General features: G+C 45.0%; 1 protein-coding gene and 1 long non-coding RNA gene across 3 annotated transcripts in view; one reads left to right on the top strand and one right to left on the bottom strand.

The window, feature by feature from the left end:
• The window catches only part of LOC145506790 (uncharacterized), a 95,433-nt gene that overhangs the window by 41,705 nt on the left and 32,451 nt on the right, over positions 1-21,277 (top strand). The window contains exons 3-5 of one of the 2 annotated variants that reach the window (XR_014054343.1): positions 6,821-6,966; positions 15,850-16,419; positions 17,155-18,325. This is a non-coding gene — a long non-coding RNA (uncharacterized LOC145506790). Of the gene's footprint in view, positions 1-6,820; positions 6,967-8,198; positions 8,707-15,849; positions 16,420-17,154; positions 18,326-21,277 lie in introns of those variants that run through there. The other variant, XR_014054342.1, reaches the window with a different exon arrangement.
• LOC145505888 (nuclear pore-associated protein 1-like) lies at positions 13,799-18,074 on the bottom strand. Its single transcript, XM_081489102.1, has 2 exons — positions 17,161-18,074; positions 13,799-16,426 (listed from the first exon to the last, which is right to left on the bottom strand). Exon 2 carries the CDS (start codon positions 16,405-16,407, stop codon positions 13,885-13,887), a length of 2,523 nt encoding a protein of 840 aa, XP_081345228.1. The 5' UTR covers positions 16,408-16,426; positions 17,161-18,074; the 3' UTR covers positions 13,799-13,884.

The following is a 21,277-nucleotide window of genomic DNA, read 5'->3' as shown; positions in this document are numbered from 1 at the left end:
TATACTGGGTTTTTTGGGGTTTTGGGACTGACTGCAAAAGCAAGAGAGTTCCAGAAAAACATCAGCAGTACATGAACATGAACTTATCGATGTTCAAGCTGGTTTTAGACAAGGCAGAGGAACAGAGATCAAATTGCCAGTATCTGCTGGATCACCAAAAAAGCAAGAGAGTTCCAGAAAAACATCTACTTCTGCTTTATTGACTATGCCAAAGCCTTTGACTGTGTGGATCACAATAAACTGTGGAAAATTCTGAAAGAGATGGGAATACCAGACCACCTGACCTGCCTCTTGAGAAACCTGTATGCAGGCCAGGAAGCAACAGTTAGAACTGGACACGGAACAACAGACTGGTTCCAAATAGGAAAAGCAGTACATCAAGGCTGTATATTGTCACCATGCTTATTTTATTTATATGCAGCGTACATCATGAGAAATGCTGGGCTGCATGAATCACAAGCTGGAATTAAGATTGCCAGGAGAAATATCAATAAGCTCAGATATTTAGATGACACCACCCTTATGGGAGAAAGTGAAGAAGAGCTAAAGAGCCTCTTGATGAAAGTGAAAGAGGAGAGTGAAAAAGTTGGCTTAAAGCTCAACGTTCCGAAAACTAAGATCATGGCATCCGATCCCATCAATTCATGGCAGATAGATGAGGAAACAATGGAAACAGTGGCTGGCTTTATTTTTCTGGGCTCCGAAATCACTGCAGATGGTGATTGCAGCCATGAAATTAAAAGATGCTTACTCATTGGAAGGAAAGTTATGACCAACCTAGACAGCATATTTAAAAGCAGAGACATTACTTTGCCAACAAAGGTCCGTCTAGTCAAGGCTATGGTTTTTCCGGTGGTCATGTATGGATGTGAGAGTTGGATTATAAAGAAAGCTGAGCGCCGAAGAATTGATGCTTTTGAACTGTGGTGTTGAGAAGACTCTTGAGAGTCCCTTGGACTGCAAGGAGATCCAACCAGTTCATCCTAAGGGAAATCAGCCCTGGGTGTTCATTGGAAGGACTGATGTTGAAGCTGAAAGTCCAATATTTTGGCCACCTGATGCGAAGAGCTGACTCATTGGAAAAGACCCTGATGTTGGGAACGATTGAAGGCAGGAGGAGAAGGGGACGACAGAGGGTGAGATGGCTGGATGGCATCACTGACTCAATGGACGTGAGTTTGGGTAAAGTCCAGGAGTTGGTGATGGACAGGGAGGCCTGGCGTGCTGTGGTTCATGGGGTTAGAAAGAGTCGGACGTGACTGAGCGACTGAACTGAACTGACCTGAGGGAAGGGAAATACCTTACCCAAGTCCCTTCCAGCCATTTTGTCTCATTTAAAGTGAGAGAAAATGTTGAGAGGCACTTCTGAAATTCAGCGCTGAGAAGCACATGCTCATTATAAGACTGAGACCTAATCATAAGACTATAGAATGCCTCTACAGCACCACATCACTGAAGATTTATTTACTGCTGTTAATTTCACCAGTACACTGTGTCTTCCTTTTCAAGGAGATAACTGAATCATATACAATGTTTAATTAAAACCACAAATGGCAGAAAAAGATGGAATATAAAAATAGGAACAAAGAACAATGGCAATAAATGTGAAACAGCATCAGATATGATAGATATTAATCCAATGATATCAATAATCATTTTAAATACCAATGACTATTCCTATTAAAAGATTGTCATAGAGCATCTAAAAACAAGATCCACTTATAAGAAATCTACTTTAAATGTTAATATAAAGGCACATATAACTTAAAAGCAAAGGGTTGTGGAAAGAGATATCATACTAATTCAAAGAAGTTTGAGAAGCTTCATCAGTTTCAGTCAAAGCAGATTTAAGGGCACGGAAGATTACCAGCCACAAAGAAGGCTTTCCGTAATGATAAAGGGGTCAGTTCTCCAAGAAGACATAACAATTCTTGATGTGTATGTGCCTGACAACAAAGCATCAAATTAGTGAGACAGAAACAGAACTGCAAGGAGAAAGAAAGAAGCCCAATATCATAGTTGGAGATTTATACACCCCTCTATCCTAAATGGAGAGATCCAGCAGGCAGAAAATCAGCACAGACATAACTGAACTCAACAACACCATTGACAAAATGGATGTAATAAACATCTCCAGACTGCTTCATCCAACAACAGAATGCACATTGTCTCAAGCTCACATGGCATATACACCAAGATGGACCACATTCTGGGGCATAAAGCATGCTCTAACAAATTTAAAATAGCAGAAATATATGAAGTCTGTTCTATTCTTGGACCATGATAGGAGTAACTTGAAATCAATAATAAAAAGAGAGGTGGAAAATTCCAGAATACCTGGAAATGAAGCTGTTCAATTCTGAGCATTCCATGAGTCTTGCTGTCTGTAAGTGAACATGCACAGTGACCCAGCACCCAGAGACTTTGAAAGATGGGGCCTGATTGTTCTCTAATCGTGATATACATCTACCATTACCGTGGTGGTTTGTAAACTTGTTAACAGCTGTGAAGTTTGTACTTTATGCACTTCCTCACAGTTAACACATGCTGGTGTCTGAAATTTGTTTGTTCTGTTGGGGGACAGGTATTATTTAATTAAATAACAGTAACTGAAATTCACGAATGAGCAAACTGTTCAGAGTAAGGACTGCCTGTGTAGCATACACTGAGTAATGTTCCATGGTAAGAAACATATACCTAGAGGCCTATAGGATGAGAATTCATATCTTGTTATGAGGAAGTCTTTCTCTAAGCAGAATGTGAAACTGAGATATAAAGAAAAAAGAGAGTTGCTTTGACTTCATAAAAATGAAAGAATTCTGCACAGCAAAAGGCAACCCAAATAGAGTTAAAGATAAGTGGCAAACTTGGAAACATAAACATCTGACGATGTCTTTGGCCAACAATTCCTTTTCTGCACAATAGAATGAGGGGGGAAATCTCAGTGAGCCAAACCTCATGAATCAATAGATGAGAGGTTAGACTAAATTTCTTATATGGTGTGGATTTAATTTTATGGAATGCAAAATACCTTCCAGTAGGAAATATGGAGCACTACCCATCTTATCCAAATCCTTGGCAATGCACACAGGTAAACCTTGAGTAACTGTGTGATGGATGAGTCTCTTTTCTGTTCTATAAGAGAGAGAAAACAATTAGCAGAATGTGTGTTTCTCCAGGGCAGAATTCTAGTATTGTCTCTGGACCACTGAGCTTTGCAAAAAATCGAAATGCACAGTCTCGGTCAATCACTCTTAAACAATCAAGAGGGAAAGAAATGGAAAGGCTGATGAACTTGCCAGTCGCCGTTGTGGTCCTGACTCCTGAAAATAGTGATGATGGGGAGTATGTGATGTCACATATATGAAACTTACAGGGCATGGAGATTCAGATTTACAGGGTGTAGATTCAAATGAAGTTGAGTAGGGAAGAATGCCTCTCATAACCCACCTCAGCTGAATTACTTATGGTCTCAACTGGGAAATGTTAATTAAGAAATGAGAGGATACAGGCAGGAGCAACTCCTGAAATAGCGCCTATATAACTCAAATATTCCTAAGGAATCTTGTGGACAACTGTGTCAGAGAGGAGCTGACAAATGGAATATAATAAGCACAGAGATCATGCCCTTGTCAGCTAGCATACAGAGAGCATTACTGATCCTCAGCAAATCATTACTGATCCTCAGGAAAATGTACTGTGACTGGGTCTAAAACCTGACTGGAATGTTCCATAGACGTGTGATATTGGAGATGCGTTTGCAGCTGCACTTGGCAAATCACCTTGTCAAAGCACAGTAGGTCATGGCCAGAGGAGCAAGGGCTGCTCTGCTCGCTCTGAGGCAGAAAAGGATTTTAGAAATGCCAAGTTCTCTCCCACAAAGGAAGGGGTTAGCAGGTTATGAATTAATGATTAGTACAAGTGTCTGTGATCTCTCAACTAATTTCCGTCTTGAAGCTGGGATATAAAGACTCAGGTGCTGGGTGGTGAGTCACAATCTCTCTGAATAGGTGCTTAATCACGACTGGATGGGCTGAATTTGGGTCTCGGCATTGGATACCAGCTCTTTTTTCAGCAGGATGCCTTTAGACTTGGCCCCACACCTTTGCATCTATAGCTTTTTGTTGTTGTTTAGTTGTTTAAATATATAAAATGATGATAACACTAGTTGGTGGCATATTATATTTTTTAAAAAAAGCAACCTTTCATTACTTAGTGCAAATCAAACAGTAAATGCTTTCTCTTAGTAAACCTGCTTAACAGTTTTCTGGACTCTTCTGCTCTGGGCCAGATTCAGAAATACACAAGTGAAAGAGGAGATGGTACATCATGTTCTATTCAGTTGGGTCTTGATACCTATGTGTGACTCTTAACCAAGGAGTATGCAGTAGTTAAGGACACAGATTGAAATTGTTTAGAGTGTGTCCTAAACTCTGACTGCCAGGATTTAAATCTCAACTCTGGAAATTGTAAAACCTGGGAAAAATTGCTTCCCTAAACTTCATTTCCTGGATCTGAGAAAAATAACAGTATCTACCTTGTAGACTGAATAATACCCTTGTCCCTAAATGTCCACATTCTAATGCCCAGAACCTGTGAATGTCACATTAAATGACAGAAGGGATTTTGCCAATGGGATTAAATTAGGGTTATTGACGGGGAGATTATCCTGGGTTGCCTGAATGGGCCCAAATTCATCACGGGTGTTCTCATTAAAGAGAGGTAGAGGGAGATTTGACTCCAAAGAGAAAGTGATGATGAAGCTGGGTTTGGATTGATGCAGCCAGAAACCAAGAAATGCTGGCAAGGAAACAGATTCTCTCTTAGAGCCTCTAGAGGGGGCATGAATGGTCCTACCAACTCCTGATTCCAGTCCAGTGAAACTGGTTTTGGACCTCTGTCTTCCAGAACCATAAGAAAATGTGTTTTGTTTTAAGCCACCATGTTTGTAATAATATTATAGCAGCCATAGCAAACAAATGTGCACCTCTTAGGAATTATTACCCCAGTTAAAATGTGTGATTGGAAGCAGACTTAGTGGCATATCTGCATGCAGCATGTATGCCATCATAAGCCATTCTTAAAAACCCGAATCCTTGGTTTTGTGGGATCATCAAATCCAGTACAGTGGTCGCCATTTTTCTCCTTGTTCATCCTGGTAACATGTCTAGACAGCTAGTGGAGAGAGCTCTGTCCTTCTCCACAGGTCCTCTCACCTCTATTAATTAGAAGGAAAGTAAAAGTTGTTCGGTCATGTCCAACTCTTTGTGGCCCCATGGCTCCTCTGTCCATGGGGATCCCCCAGGCAAGGATACTGGAGTGGGTTGCCATGCCTTGCTCCAGGGGATATGCCCAACCAAGGGATTGAACCCAGGTCTCCTGCATTGCAGGCAGATTATTTACCAACTGAGCCACCACGGAAGCCCAAGAGTACTGGAGTGGGTAGTCTTCCTTCTTCAGGGGATCTTTCTGACCCAGGAATCGAACTGGGGTCTCCTGCATTGCAGGCAGATTGTTTACCAACTGAGCTACCCGGGAAGCCCTAATTAGAGGGAAGAGGTTACTTAAGTAATATGTTACTTAAGCCACCTTATTCTTTTCCTTTCCTTCGTGATTCTTCATCCAGCTGGTCTTTATAAATTTTAAAGAAAACAAAGTCATTTCTCAATGGATTCAGATACTACCCCAAATTAACATTCCCAGTAAGTTCTTGTTCTTATTTCCAGACCTCATCACCAGAAATTCCTGAGCCTAAATCCTCCCTAGCTTCTAGGATCACTCATTTTCTCATTTCTCCCTTTTCCTTTTAGTTGAATCTTGTCATTTTAGTCTCTTCCTTAAACACAACCCTTAATAAGGTGACATAGCAAAGTGATGAAAGTACAGATGGTTTGGTTTTAATCCTGGGTTTTTGCCATCTACTTACTGTGTGACATTGGACAGGCTCTTTAACCTCTCTGGGCCTCAGTTTCAAAAAAATAAGTCAGTATTATAAATAATACCTACCTAAGATTACAATTGTGAGGATTAAATGAGTTTAATATTTGCTAAGCACTTAAAATAGTACTTGTTATAGTGTAAGCACTATAGTTGTGCTTGCTAATAATAATAAATGCAATTCCAAGCACATAACCTACTCAACTTTCTGTCATAACTTTGAGGTATGTATTTGATGAAATCAGTAAAATCATTCTGTTTCAAGGGGAACAGAAAAGTATTTTTGAGCAATTGTCTATGTGGCTATTTCACCACATTTAGTGTTTCCAAATTTCTGTACAATAGCCTGGGCTACTCCAGCAGCAAATTAAAAATGGACAGAGCTTATGTTTTGCACCCTTTACCTCACTGCCCCCCCCCCCACACACAAATCCCCATCTCTTTGGACACAAACTTTCATTTGTCCTCCATCTTCTGAAAACCTACTTCTAAGAAAGTGTCTGGGTTCATCCATGTCACTACAAAGTTGCATTGACATATATACACTAACATGTGTAAAATAGCTAGCTAGTGGAAAGCTGCTATATAACACGGAGAGCCCAACCTGGTGCTCTGTGATGACCTAGAAGGGTGTGAGGGGAGGGCTGAGGTAGGCTCAAAAGGGAGGGATATATATATATGTAAAATTATGATTGATTTGCCTTGTTGTATGGCATAAACCAACACAACATTGTAAAACAATTATCTGCGAATTTAAAAAACAAAGGTGTGTGATCTCCAACTTAATGTGAATTTAAGACAAAGGTACCATTTACCTCAGAGAGACAACTTTTCAAGACTGGTTGTGTTTTTCAAGTTTGTTTTGTTTTTCTGTCTCTCCCAGCCTCTCAACCTTGGACAAATACAGGAGATCCATACTATGGCTTCAATACTTAGTACCTATGGCATTCTCCAAGCCTGAAAGGAGCATCTGAGGGCAACACTCCTGTCCCGGGACTGCTGAGAGGACCACGCTTAGCTCTGTCTCAGGTAAAGTATAAACTGTTGCTCAGGCAGCCCATTGCATCACATCACCCTAGGTACACGGCAGTGGCTGGTCCAGGGAGGGCCTGGGTGGGCTCAACACAGTCAAGGGCTGTTTCTGGATCTCTAAGAAGAAAATATATAGGACAAGACAGGCATACATTCATGAGTCTGAAATTCTCAAATCTTCCACAAGCTACCTTCTCATTCCTGCGAGATATATGCAGGGAAAATGCCCTGCTTAGTAATAACTAGAGTTTTAGCCTGAAGTTCCACACAGAATTTCTAATCTTAGGAAATATAGGAGGCCCTAGGTCAGATCTCACTTGTGGCCTAGACCAGTATTGGGCGTGATATGGAACAAGGTCTACCTGGCTCATAATTACCTGAAGTACTGGTTGAAATCCAGATTGTTAACTCTCCCACAAAGCAAGGAAATTAAGAGTGATGGGGTCAGAATTATGCAGTTTTCATGATCAGTAACTAGTCATTATTTCTAGTCTAACTGGAAAGCAATTTGGTCTCTTTTCTTTCAGGATCTTATCCTTACTTTGGTCTTACAGCTTCCAAACTGATGAAGGGGAGGGACGAGTGTTCTGAAAAAGGAGGGGATCCAGGCAAGGAAACGGTGTTGAGTTTGAACATTTCAAAAATAGTTTATTCTGGGAAAATGGTGCAAGGAGAACAAAAGAAGGTGGGTCACATTTTAGGAAAAGTAATGAAATTTTGTGAGAAAATAGCAGTTGAAGTAAAAAGCAAACTGAAATATAGCATCAGTTTAAACAGTTGATGTTAGAGACAGAAGTAGGAGCATCATACCTACAGAGAGGAAAATACAGTTCTACCATACTGTTGTCCCCAGGACTGAGCAGAACTTAGTTAATTTAACTTACTTGTTTTCAACCCATAGCATCAACCTGTGAATAAAACACAGGACACTTTGTTCTGATTGCATAACAAATTGTAAATATTATCATCACAGGTAAACAAAGCAAACATGCTATTGACAAAAGGTGAGTTGTACAAGGGGAAAGACAGAAATGGGAGCACAAGCAGTCTCAGGCATAAAGAAAATGATGAGATTAGAGTGAAAGTGACTACTGTAGCTATGTACTATAGCTAATATTTCTTGAGAGCTTCCGTGTGTTGGACGTTGAAGGCTGCAAATGTGTTATTATTTGCATCATCATGAGCAACTCCATGCAATGGTGGTTACCATCCATTTCCTCATTGTACAGGTGAGGAAACAGAGGCCCAGGAAGGTTGAGTAAATTGCTCAGGATTGCAGAGCTAATAAACTGAAGAACAAAGCTTCCAAGCCAAGTGGTCCATCTACAGAACCAAGGCTTTTAGCCACTATGCTACCACTTCTCCCTTCAGTAAAAGCCAGCAAAAATTGCATGGCATTACAGAAGAGAAGCAGCATAAGTAATGAAATGAATATGAAGTATTGAAAGGAAGAGGGATGAGAAGTAGTGGGGGCAGGAGTTTGTCTTCCTGCCTCATGCTACGGTGATAAAATCAATCTACAATGGATACAGCAGATAAACATAATGTTTAGAATTATGGGAGTAACATGCATGTGGCCAAAAACTGTCTCTGGAGAGGGGGAACTGGGGTTAGAAAAGTTGAATTTCTGTATCTGAGATGCTATCATGTCCACATATTATTTTCATAAAAATAATTCTATTTATTTAGAAATAGCTTCAACTGTGTAAGTGCATTAAAACATGAAATTCAAAATCATCTTTACATCTCATACATTTGTTAAGTACTTGCCTTATCAGAATTGATCTTTTCAGCTTCAAAGTTTTTTTTTTTAATGAAAAGCATTATAAATTTTAAAAATTGTCTCTGGTAATATTGCCCGGCATGGCTGAGAGGTGTGGAACTATTAGAAGCAAACTGGATTTCAGCCCTGCTTCTGGGAGGCAGTTGCAACAACAAAGGGAAGGAGAGTCTCTGAAGTCAGGGAGCAGGAGCTTTGATCCTCTGGAGTTGTAACAACTTAGAATAAATGAATCAGGCAGCAGGGTGCCGGGAGGAGGCTGTAGGCCTCTCTGTGATGGTGTTGTTTTTGTGGGAAGGCAATGGCACCCCACTCCAGTACTCTTGCCTGGAAAATCCCATGGACGGAGGAGCCTGGTAGGCTGCAGTCCATGGGGTCGCTAGGAGTCGGACACGACTGAGCGACTTCACTTTTACTTTTCACTTTCATGCATTGGAGAAGGAAATGGCAACCCACTCCAGTATTCTTGCCTGGAGAATCCCAGGGACGGGGGAGCCTGGTGGGCTACCGTCTATGGGGTCGCACAGAGTCGGACACGACTGAAGCGACTTAGCAGCAGCAGCAGCAATCTCAGAAATGTTGCATTAGGCTCAGTGCTATGCATTTTTAGGCTGGAGTTACCATGTTTTTCCATCTGTGTACTTCATGAAAGCAAGCACTTTTATGCTCCCTTTGAAATGGGAATCTCCTATTTGAATTGCCTGGTGAAGACATTTGAAGTAATTCATTAAGTATACATATACGTGCTCTATCTCCATCTATGTATCTATCAATCATCCTTTCCCTACTTACCTACCTGTGTTAGTCTGCTCAGGCTGCTATAACAAAATAGCGTAGTCTGAGTGGCTTAAACAACAGACATTTCACACTTCTGGGAAGTCTAAGATCAAGGCAGATCTACTTCCAGGTGAGTCTTCCATTTTTGGCTTGTAGATGGCCATCTTCTTGCTGTAGTCCTCCTCACATGGTGGAGAGAGAAAGCTCTAGTGTTTTTTCTGTTTCTTAGAAGAGCTAATCCCATCATGACAGCTCTACCTTCATGGCCTCTTCTAAACCTAGTTGCCTCCTAAAAACTCCATCTCCTAATTCTATCACACATAAGAGGATAGGGCTTCAATATATGAATCTCTGGAAAGGGACAAAAGAATTCAGTCTTAACTCTCTATATCTGTCTCTGTCTGTCTGTCTTTATGTATAGAATAGTAACAGTGGCTTATAATTCATTTCCCTGTGTTATTTTATCCTTCCTTTACTCGTGTGAGGTAAATTGGCCATAGGAAGATCACTGATTTCACTGAAACACTTGAAAGTTGAATTAACTTTGTGATCACACAATCAATAAATAATGATGCCACAATTCAATCCACATCTTCTCCATCCTGCTTTCCTGTTCTCTTCTCCCTTCCCACTTTCTGACTCTATTCCAGCCACATTATTTGCTAGCTTTTCCCTGAGGACATTGGTATCCTTCTTCTGGGCCTTGCAGAGGTTATTCCCATTATCTGGAATGCTTTTTCCTCAGATATCTGACTCAGTTGCCTTCCCCTACACTGTTCAAATTCCACTTTCCCAGTAAGACTTATCCTGTCTACTGTTTAACTTGAAAACCTTGTTTCTCTGCCCACAAGGTCAATTCCCCATATACTGCTTAATCTCTATTACATTTGTTACTAGGCTTCCCTGGTGGCTCAGTCAGTAAAGAATCCACCTGTAATGCAGGAGACCTGGTCCGATATCTGGGTCAGGAAGATCCCCTGGAGAAGGAAATGGCAACCCATTCCAGTATTCTTGCCTGGGAAATCCTGTGGACAGAGGAGCCTGGTGGGCTACAGTCCCTGGGGTTGCAAAGAGTCGGACACTACTTAGCAACTAAACCACACCACCAACTTGTCAGATAATTTACATAGATTTCTGTTCTCCCCTCTGACTAGAAGATAGGCTACCTAGAGTCAGGAATTTTGCTTTTATTGAACCTGGAGGCCCAACAGAACTCTAGGGTATGCAAGAACTGGACACAGTTATAACTCTTATGTTTGGTATTTTAGCAGCCTATCTCAGAGCCAAGCCAGTTATTAAAGAGAACTTTTCTGATACTTTAAGCAGTATGATAAACTTGAAGTAAACTTAAATTTTCAACAATTACAGAGCAGGCATGGACTCTTCCTTTGTTTTCCAGACACATGAACCTGGATACAAAATCCATCCTCTCTGGGTGAAGTGGGAATATACCAAGATGACTGGCCTAAGTCTCAACTGGATAAAAAAAAAGATGCACAAAAGAGACGTTTAAACATTTTCAAAAACTAAAATCATACAGTGTGTTTCCTCCTCACACATCAGGGATTATCTGGACTCTAGTGTGGTTAGAGTGGTGTGGGGGGAGAGAGAGAGAGAGACAGAGAGAAGTAAGGATAAGTCACCCTGTCTCTCCCTCCTCTGGACCTTAGTTCTTCCTGGATTGTCACTCCTTACACTCAAAACAGATTTCAGGAGTCAGCACACATGGTCATAATGTGTGCCCAGCTCCTCATCCCAGTCACTGGGACCCAGAAAATTTTGCAACCTCAAGTCTGCCTCAACACATCAATATCAACGAGTAAAGACACATAAACAGTAGTAGATTAACAAGAATAAGTTTTTATTTATATATAAATTACATATATATATATTTGTACATAAAGCTAGGAAAGATAAGGGCCCATTGAGGCAAATGGATAGGGGGAGAAGAAGCAGCTAAAGACTGCTGTGGGCACCCTGCCAGTTCCAAGTGTAGGGAAAATAGCCAGAAGTTTGGGTCGGCCAAGTTTACAGTCAAACCAGGGATGGCACAGTTGATGATACATGCAAGTTATTTTTCATCCTCCAAATGGAACTTCTCAAGTCTGGTATCTAGTTCTGAGCTGGGCTCATCTGCTTCTAACCTTGCAACACACACACACCCACATTCCTCACCCATGCACATACAACACACACATACTCCTGCACACCCCTGAGTGTGTGGTCGTTTGGCTCGTTGTAGAAGAAAGCAGGTTAACAGTTTCACTTAAATGGGCAGAGTCGTTTTCCAGCAAAGCCCGTTCATCGTTGCACAGAATCTGCAGAACAAGATCTGCTCTTTATCTGTTGAGTTTCTTCACAGAAGAAAGGAGTTTGCTGATGCTCCAATGAAATCCTGGGCAGGTGATGAAAGTACCAGACCTAGAGCACAGATGCAGCTTCCCTGACCAGGAGCCGCTAAACACAACACTGTGCTCCTCCAAAGTCAGAGGGGTGCCCTGAGTTGGGGTCCCAGGTGTTCTGAGCATAGAAGTTCCTCTCTAAATATATATGGTGCTATCCCCCATCATACTTCCTGGGTTTGGGCTGGGGAGGCCCGGGTGCTTTGTATGCATGGAACACTAGAAGTGTACCCAGTCATAGCAGGTGTGGTGCTGTCCCCCATCGCCCCCTCTGTGCTTTGCATATAAGAGTTCTGAGTCCAATGGCAGGTGTTGACACTGGGGCCTCCCATCCTATATGAGATGTTGCTCCTTCCATCTATTCCACTCATGGTGTATTGGCCAGGTGGGCCCCAGTTGTACGTATGGGAAGTGTGGATACCAGGTCCTCCAATCCTGGGAATGATGTTGTTCCCTCCTGTACCACCACCACTTGGATTTTGGACAGGTAGGCCCCTTGTGTTTGGAAATAAGGTGGAACTTCTAGTGGGTTCCAAGCCAGGGGTGGGTCTCACACTTTCAAATCGAATGGATGCAGTGTTGCCCTGGTGGAAAGTGGAAATTGACTTGTCCCTTAACACAAATTTCTTCTCCATGGTGAAGGGATTTGTAACTGTAGATTTTCTACATTCATGTGGGTCCTGAGTGCAGCAATGGGAAGTGGTAACACCCCAACCTCTAACCATAAGGATGCTGGTGTCCCCTGCCATCACTCTACCACCTGGTTTCAGCTCAGGTAGACCCCAGGCATTTGGATTCAAGTTGGAACCAGATATGTGCCTGGATGCTGGGATGGTGGCTTGCCCTTCCTACTGCAGCAGCCATGCTGCAATGAGATGACCCGCAGGTAATCTGGCCCACAGTAGGAGCACAAGTGGTGCTGGGTGCCCCACACAGTTCTGTCCAAAAGTTAGTTGGGCCAGATGCATCTGAATAAGTGAGGCCTAGGGCATTCACACCAACCCCCAAATTCCCACCAGCCATAGAGACTGCAGATCCCATCAACAGTGGGCCTGATGTGGTACTAGCAGACAGCAAGCTACTGTCTCCAGTACCAGGCACTGTGGTATACACTCCAAAATAGCAGATACATCCCTGGGGAAAATACTGGAGTTGTAGACAAAGGCCGGCTGCATGTTGATGATGATTGTGGCAGACAGGGGATCTGGCAAACCTGAATCCATTATGTTTCCTCTGGGTGGCTGGACTGCAGAAGAGGTTAGCTTTTTATCTCGTGCTAGGACTAATGGGTTTCCCAGTGGAATAAACTTGTCAGGCTTCTCCCTATTGTTGGCCCCAGATGTGGGCTGAATGGTGAGTTCTGGGTCCAAGTGAAGCTTGAAAACGTGGGTACCTCTGTTGACCAACTCCACAGGTAAATAAGTTGAAGCTTGGGTCCAGGCATTGCCACCACTGGGTGCTGTGTTCTCAGAACCAACAATAGCATGTGATATGGGTAGTGGTTCTCCTTGGAGTCAGAGGTAGACTGAAAAATAAATCTGAGAAAGAGGTGTTGTATCCATAGCATCGATGTCAAAGACTGGTTTAACGTTTGTACAGATGCCATCTGCTGGAGCATGGATAACTGCCAAAGCCATAGGTGGGGGACTGGGAAAAACAGGAACTGAAACCATAGATGGGGGTTGGGAGAGGCAGGACCCAAAGCCATAATTTGGGGACTGAGGGAAACAGCCAAAGCCCTAGAGAGGGGGCCAAGGAAGACAAGACCCAAAGCTGTAGATGGGGGGCCAGGGGAGACAGCGGCCGGAACCGTAGATGGAGGGATGGGGAAGACACCGGCTGGAGCCCTAGATAGTGGGGCTGGGGAACACAGGACCCAAGGCCGTAGATGGGGGACCAAAGGAGACATTAGCCGGGGACCTAGATGGGGGGCTGGGCAAGACAGCAGCCAGAGCCTTAGATGGAGGGGCCAAGAGAGGCAGCAGCTGGAGCCCCAGATCGGGGGCTGGGGAAGACGGCAGCCTGAGCGCCAGGTGGGGGCCCGGGGAAGACGGCAGCGGGATCCCCAGATGGGCTGGGGAAGATGGCAGCGGGATCCCCAGGTGGGGGCCGGGGAAAGACGGCAGCCGCATCCCCAGGTGGGGGCCCGGGGAAGACGGCAGCCGGAGCCCCAGATGGGCTGGGGAAGATGGCAGCGGGATCCCCAGGTGGGGGCCGGGGAAAGACGGCAGCCGCATCCCCAGGTGGGGGCCCGGGGAAGACGGCAGCCGGAGCCCCAGATGGGCTGGGGAAGATGGCAGCGAGATCCCCAGGTGGGGGCCGGGGAAAGACGGCAGCCGCATCCCCAGGTGGGGGCCCAGGGAAGACGGCAGTCTGATCCCCAAATGGGGGCACCGGGAAGACGGGAGCCTGATCTCCAAATGGGGGCCCCGGGAAGACGGGAGCCTGATCCCCAAATGGGAGCCCGGGGAAGACGGCAGCTGGAGCCCCAGGTGGGGGCCGGGGAAAGATGGCAGCTGCATCTCCAGGTGGGGGCCCGGGGAAGACGGCAGCCGGAGCCCCAAATGGGCTGGGGAAGATGGCAGCGGGATCCCCAGGTGGGCGCCGGGGAAAGACGGCAGCCGCATCCCCAGGTGGGGGCCCGGGGAAGACGGCAGCAGGATCCCCAGGTAGGGGCCCGGGGAAGACGGCAGTCTGATCCCCAAATGGGGGCACCGGGAAGACGGGAGCCAGATCCCCAAATGGGGGCCTGGGTAAGACGGCAGTCTGATCCCCAAATGGGAGCCCGGGGAAGACGGCAGCTGGAGCCCCAGGTGGGGGCCGGGGAAAGATGGCAGCTGCATCTCCAGGTGGGGGCCCGGGGAAGACGGCAGCAGGATCCCCAGGTTGGGGCCCGGGGAAGACGGCAGCCGCATTCCCAGGTTGGGGCCCGGAGAAGACGGCAGTCTGATCCCCAAATGGGGGCACCGGGAAGACGGGAGCCTGATCCCCAAATGGGAGCCTGGGGAAGACGGCAGCAGGATCCCCAGGTTGGGGCCCGGGGAAGACGGCAGCCGGAGCCCCAGTTGGGGGTCTGGGGAATACAGAGGCTTTTTGCTGCTTATCTGTGGTCACAAATGTGGGCCGAGGGTTGGTTTGGGAGTCAAAGGGATAGTTAAAAATTGAAGCGCGGCAGGGGACCATCGGCACAAATGGGATGGTGGTGTCTGGTCTCTGTGCAATGTGTGTCTGCTCCACCCAAATACCTGGGGGAGACAGAAAAATGACAGCTTGATCAGGGGGAGTAGTGTCCATGTCAGTGATGCCCGGATTTGAAGGAGACGGGGAGGTCACACTTGCAGATGCCATGACTGTGGTGGTAAAAGGGACTGAAGTAGAAGTGATGGGCTGGTCAGTTAGAACAGGGGGAGCGATGGGAGGGTCTGGAAGAGGGGTGAGTAAGTATAAGGGAGGGGGAGAATCTACACACATGGGTGTTGGGGTTTCATTTTTGTAGGAGGGTGGCTGGGAGGAGAGGGTTGGGGTGCTCAGAGGTGTGGAGAGGTCAGAAATAAAAGGTGGTGTTGCTCTGACTGAACACTGAGGGCCTCCATCCTCCTTAAGCGTTATTCCCACAATGGGATTGAAAATTGGAGGAAGACGAGAATCTGCAGAAATAGCAGAATGAGAGTAAACACGGTCTGTGTGTCTTGCCTCCTGATCCATACAAGGTGTCAGGTAAGGTGGAAGGCCAGCCAGATTGGGGAATCTGGAGGACAGGTCGGCCAAGTCAGTGGTAGTAGGAGGGACCTCTAAAATGTGACTGACCGGAACCAGGGAGCCTGCGGTCCCTGGGGCAGGCGGAGGGGCACTGCGGCGTCGCATGGCCTTCCTTGTATCCTTCAGGACTTTGTTCCGATGTCGCTCCATGCTTCGTTTCAGGGTGCCCCAGTTTCTGGCAAGAGTCATGCCTGGAAGCTTCGGAGGTGGGGGAAGGTCACTGCGACCCCACGGCAGAGGCAGCGGTGGTGGCAGTGGTGGCAGCAGTGGCGGCAGTGGCAGAAAAAGCAGCGGGGGCATCTTCCGCTTGCGGTGGTGCCTACTGCTGGCAAATCCCAGGGAAGAAGAGCTTCTCCGTGGGGTGTCTGAAGGTTGTTCGCGCTGCAGCACCTTCCCAGACATCAGTGAGTCAGGGGAGCTGGGTCGGTGGTCTTCACCCAGCACTTCTTCTATTGGCCTGTCGGGCAGCAGGTTGCAGCACGGACTTGAGGCAGAGAGCACCGTGGCCAGGGGGCCAGGCTGCAAGGGAGGCTGGCCATCTCCAGCAGTGCCGTCTGAGCAGATGGCGGGGCTTTCGGAGGAAAAGTTCATCCGAGACACCTGGGCTTTCTCACTAAAGTTGCCTTCTGGGTGCACCGGAAGGAGATTTGGAGGCTCAGGACTGCATTGGAAGGACGCGAGGACCCCGCTGGTCTCCTGGGGCCTAGATGTCATTGTCATATCCCCGTTGCGGTATGGACTTATCTTTCTTTTTTTTTTTTTTTTTTTAACTCTCCTTTTTTTTTTTTTTTTATTACTTTACAATATTGTAATAGTTTTTGCCATACATTGACAAGAATCAGCCATGGGTTTACATGTGTTCCCCTTCCCGGACCCCCCACCCACCTCCCTCCCCCTCTCATCCTTCTGGATCATCCCATTGCCCCGGCCCTGAGCCCTTGTCACATGCATCGAACATGGAATGGTGCTCTGTTTCACATATGACAATACACATGTCTCAATGCCATTCTCCCAGAACGTCCCACCCTCACCTTCTCCCTCAGAGTCCATAAAATTGTTCCATGCATCTGTGTCTCTTATTCTGTCTCGCATATAGGGTTATCGTTACCATCTTTCAGATTCCATATATATGCATTAGTATACTGTATTGTTGTTTTTCTTTCTGGCTTACTTCACTCTGTATAATGGGCTCCAGTTTCATCCATCTCAGTAGAACCGGTTGAAACTGGGAATAGAACTGCCATATGACCCAGCAATCCCACTGCTGGGCATATACACCGAGGAAACCAGAATTGAAAGAGACGCGTGTACCCCAATGTTCATCGCAGCACTGTTTACAATAGCCAGGACATGGAAGCAACCTAGATGTCCATCAGCAGATGAATGGATAAGGAAGCTGTGGTACATATACACAATGGAATATTACTCAGCCATTAAAAAAAATACATTTCAACCGGTTCTACTGAGATGGACTTATCTTTCCATTGTCCTCTCCTTCGGCCTCTGTGTGACCTTCCTCCTTTGTCGTGCCTTCCCTGTGTTCTTCTTGGACCTTCGCCTCACTCTCTTTTGCGCAAGGAAGTAGGAGGTGACTGGTTGGTACCAGCTTCCCAGCCTCGACGACCCAAGCAGGTAGCTCAGGTAGTGAACGCAGGAGAATAATTTTGCGCCCCGGTGGAGGAATTCTGACAGTTCTCGAAGGTCCGAACATCATGGAATTACGAGTGGACAAGACGGGCTGCTTCTTCGGCGAGTCCTTCAAGTTCACCAGGGGTAGGACGCCCACACGGGAGTACCCAGCCTGCTGGATGGGGTAGTGCCTTTTCGGCGCGATGTAAAAGCTGGATGATAAAGGCACTCGATCCTGGTTGAGCAGCCTACGACCCGGGTGTAAAGCAGGAGCTGGAGCAGCGGGGTGTAAAGCAGGAGCTGGAGCAGCGGGGTGGCCCCGGCCAGATGTGATGGCAACCCGAGAGGGCAAAACCAGTGAGCGATGGCCCAGCGGGTGCCGGCGGTGGAGCGCGGAAACAAATTTACACAGTAAATTGCCCATATAGGACAGATTGTGCGCCAAACGCCCCGAGAATAGAGTGTGAAACTGGGAGAGCGTCTCCCTAGCTTCTGACTCCTATCGCGGTCAAACACGCACTGGAGAAACGATTCCTCAGCCTGGCGTTTGTGACATGTCCATGGTATACGCATCACAGAGGGCAAACTCCGGGGCAAAGGGCGGGGCCCCTCCCGGACTCTCTAGCAGCTGAGACTTCCCACTGTGGGTGCAGGTGTTTGGCACCAGAGGCGCCACCACGCAGAGACTGTTCAGGACTGTGGGGGCTTCCTCCTCCAGAGCTCATCCTGTCTAGCATCTCATCATGCAGCCCCTTTGGTGCCTGCATGTGTATTGGCCAGCCCCTCCCTGCCTGGGTCTCAGAGGCCTGTGCAAAGCTGAGTGCAGGAGCCACCCACCCTGTGGAGGGGTGGTCCAGCACCTATGGGGGACCTCCCCAGCTTCTCTGCGAGGCCTGGAGCCAGGACCACTTTCTCCACTGCTGTTCCTCTGCCATCATCACCAGCCGGCAGAGAATGCAGAGACCTCACCTGGCCAGATGCTGCACCCCACAACGTCCCTTCTTGGCAGGTAAGGCTCTTTCTTCACTTCTTTTTAGAAATTTGGTACAACAGTTAAACCTTATACTGTTCTTCAGGGTGTGCAGATGGTAATGGCTTAGCCAGGATTTGAACCAAGCCTGCTCTGGACTGTGGTGCCTCCTTGTCATACATGCTTCATGTGTTACTGTTCTTTTCTTGTACTCCTTATGGCACTTAGCCCTAAGTGTCATACCTATAATGAGCCTATATTCTACCCTGTAGAAGGTTTTCTTTTGCTCAATTCATGAATTGATCACCTACCGCACTGGGTTCTGATCTCAGAAGATGCAGGTTAGGGACCACCAGTTGTCAGCATAGCACCAGCGGAGGTTTTCCCTTTGGTCTAGTTTGAAGGATCCAGATATGTAAAGATTATAGTCTAAATAAATCGTGGGCTTTCCTGAAAGAAATTTACCAGTGAATTATCCCGTATGAATTAGAAGCCAATTTCTCTGGCCTTCCTGGAGTTATTTTCAGTAAGGCAGTTGCCTTTCATGTCTAGAAAGTAAATACATCATTTATTGTAGCTTCATAGTGGATCACTGTGTCAGTTTAAAATAGTCAGGTACAATTTGGTCACTGTGAGCATGTCAGCTTGGTCCACTCTTTACTACCATATATAATTCTCGAGATTCTTATGCCCAGGAGAGAAGAAGCACTCTTGGGTGTCTAGGACAAGGGAAACATGTTATTATTCACAAGGTAGAAGCTTCAAAATAATAGGAAAGAACTGGAAAATCCTAGTCTAACATGGCTTTATCGAGTTTGAATCTTGTTTCTTTGGCTTACTTCATTGGAGTGTTTTCTTTCTCCTGTGTTTCTCCTGTAACACATTGTGTGTTACACATCAGGCATGTGACATGTAGAGGTTTCAGAACCCAGAACTGTATTGATCAGTGAAATTTTATTTATATATTTTAGTTTAAAATCTCTTTAAAATAACATGACATAATTCATATATTATAAATAAGTTTTGCCCTCTGCCCTTGAGATTCTTTTTATAGTATGTCAAAGCAAATTTGGACTTCCATCCCCAATAAGATTTGAGATTGGAGGGCACAATAAGTTTTTCTCAGACCTAAATTATGTCTGAAAAAAGCGAGAAATATCATGAGCCCTATCTGACCTCTCTAGGAGCAGAAATGATTTACAGCCGTGGCATTTAACCATAATTCCTTGATCTTGTTTGAGACGAGTTCAGTAAGGAACAATCTCTTGATTTTTGTTTCTTCTTTGTTTTCTTGTTTTGCTTACCAACAATCCATTGTAATCCATGTATTAATATGGCAGCAGGCTGAGTGATCTTTGGAGCTCATTAAAGTAACTTTTTTTCCCTAAAATAACTTTAATTTCCTTGTTTTTCAGCTCCTCTTCTTTCCTTGCCCTTTACCATAACCAGAACTCACCAAAAGCTGACTGGCTTTGTGCAGACCCCTCTTAGGACAATCTTTCCTTAATTATTTTATTCATCACTCTGTTTCATTTTTTGCCTTCTAGAAATATGTTGAAATCTTTCTGTAGTTGATGACTTCCACAACCTCTTGGCTTTTATTAGCTTATTAATTTGGTATTTCTACACTTTTATTTAAATATGGTTTCAGAAGGAACAGAAAGTAAATATGTGCCCTAGTCTGCCATCTTGAGCTGAAAATCCCTGTCAATTTTAGCATCCAGCATTCCCATAGGGGGAAAAAAAAAAAAAACCTTGACATTAATAGGTGTAACACTCAAGATTTCAGCTTTTCTTGGGCAATCACTAAGGACTTAGTATGTGGTAATTTCTAATGGGAAAATAATAACTATTTCATGGAATTTATTTGAGGATTACGTTAGATAATGAACATACAAACACTTTCTAAAGTTTAAAAGTCCATAAAAATGTTTTTTGTTATTGATTTATTGCTACTTCAATTTTACTTGACCTTGCTTATGTGAGAAGATGCCTTCTGATTTGCTGTTTTGAAAGTTAGATTGTATTTTTCAACAGTTCAATGAAAACATAATTTCTGAAGGTGAAGCTGTAAATGTTTCCTGATACTTGTCACTTTACAATATTTTCAGCACCTAATTCACTCATGTATTCCTCCTCCCAATTTTGTTGTGGACCTACTACCCGCCAGATGCTTTCCATCAGGTGTCGGAAAACATTTTCTGGATTTTTAAATATGTGTCTTAGATTTGGTGGGCCATATACAGTTGCTGTAGCTTCTTCTCCTCTTCTTTCTTCAGCAGCCTTTCAAAATGTGAGGCTCAGTATTAGCTCACCGGTCATAAAAACACAAGCTGAGCTCACAATGATTTGTGAGCAATTATTTGCCAGTCCCTGCTCTACATTGTCACTGACTAAGAGGTGCGTTTTTGAGTAAATCATGTCTTTGAGTCAACTCTTGGTCTTCCGGAGCTTGTCCTTACTCTCTTGCAGTCTCTAATCAACAGGGCATTCAGAGAGATCCTGTTAAAACATAAATCAGATCCTATTGCTCAGATCTCTTCAGTGACTTACTCCAAGCAGAAAGCAAAGTCTCCACAGGCCTAGAAATCTGGGCCTCTGTTTCCTCCCTGACTTGTTCCTTCTCCTCTCTACTTTGCTCACTCTATTTCCCACACACTGACATCCTTTCTGTTCCTTGAATACCCTAGGCATATTTTTGCCTCCTTCTCTTTCCATCTGACTGTTCCCTCTGCTGGTAATATTCATTCCCCAGATATGCACCTCGCTCCCTTCCACAACCACCTTAAATTCCTTCATAATTATTATCTTCCTCATAAAGCCTTCATTTATTACTTAATTTCAAGTGGCAGGTGCCTTCTATCAGCCATCTCCATCTCCCTACAATGCTTTCTGTTTTTTCTCTAGCACTTACCTGATATTCTAGTTATTCTATGCATCTATTTAATTTTTATTTACATGTTTATACTTATAGTTTTATATTTGCTTGTT

The sequence above is a fragment of the Giraffa tippelskirchi genome, chromosome 1, assembly GCF_054371585.1.
Source record: "Giraffa tippelskirchi isolate mGirTip1 chromosome 1, T2T-mGirTip1v1.2.pri, whole genome shotgun sequence".
NCBI classification, from domain to species: Eukaryota; Metazoa; Chordata; class Mammalia; order Artiodactyla; family Giraffidae; genus Giraffa; species Giraffa tippelskirchi.
Note: the sequence above shows the minus strand (reverse complement) of the source record. Positions and strands in the feature narration are given on the sequence as shown.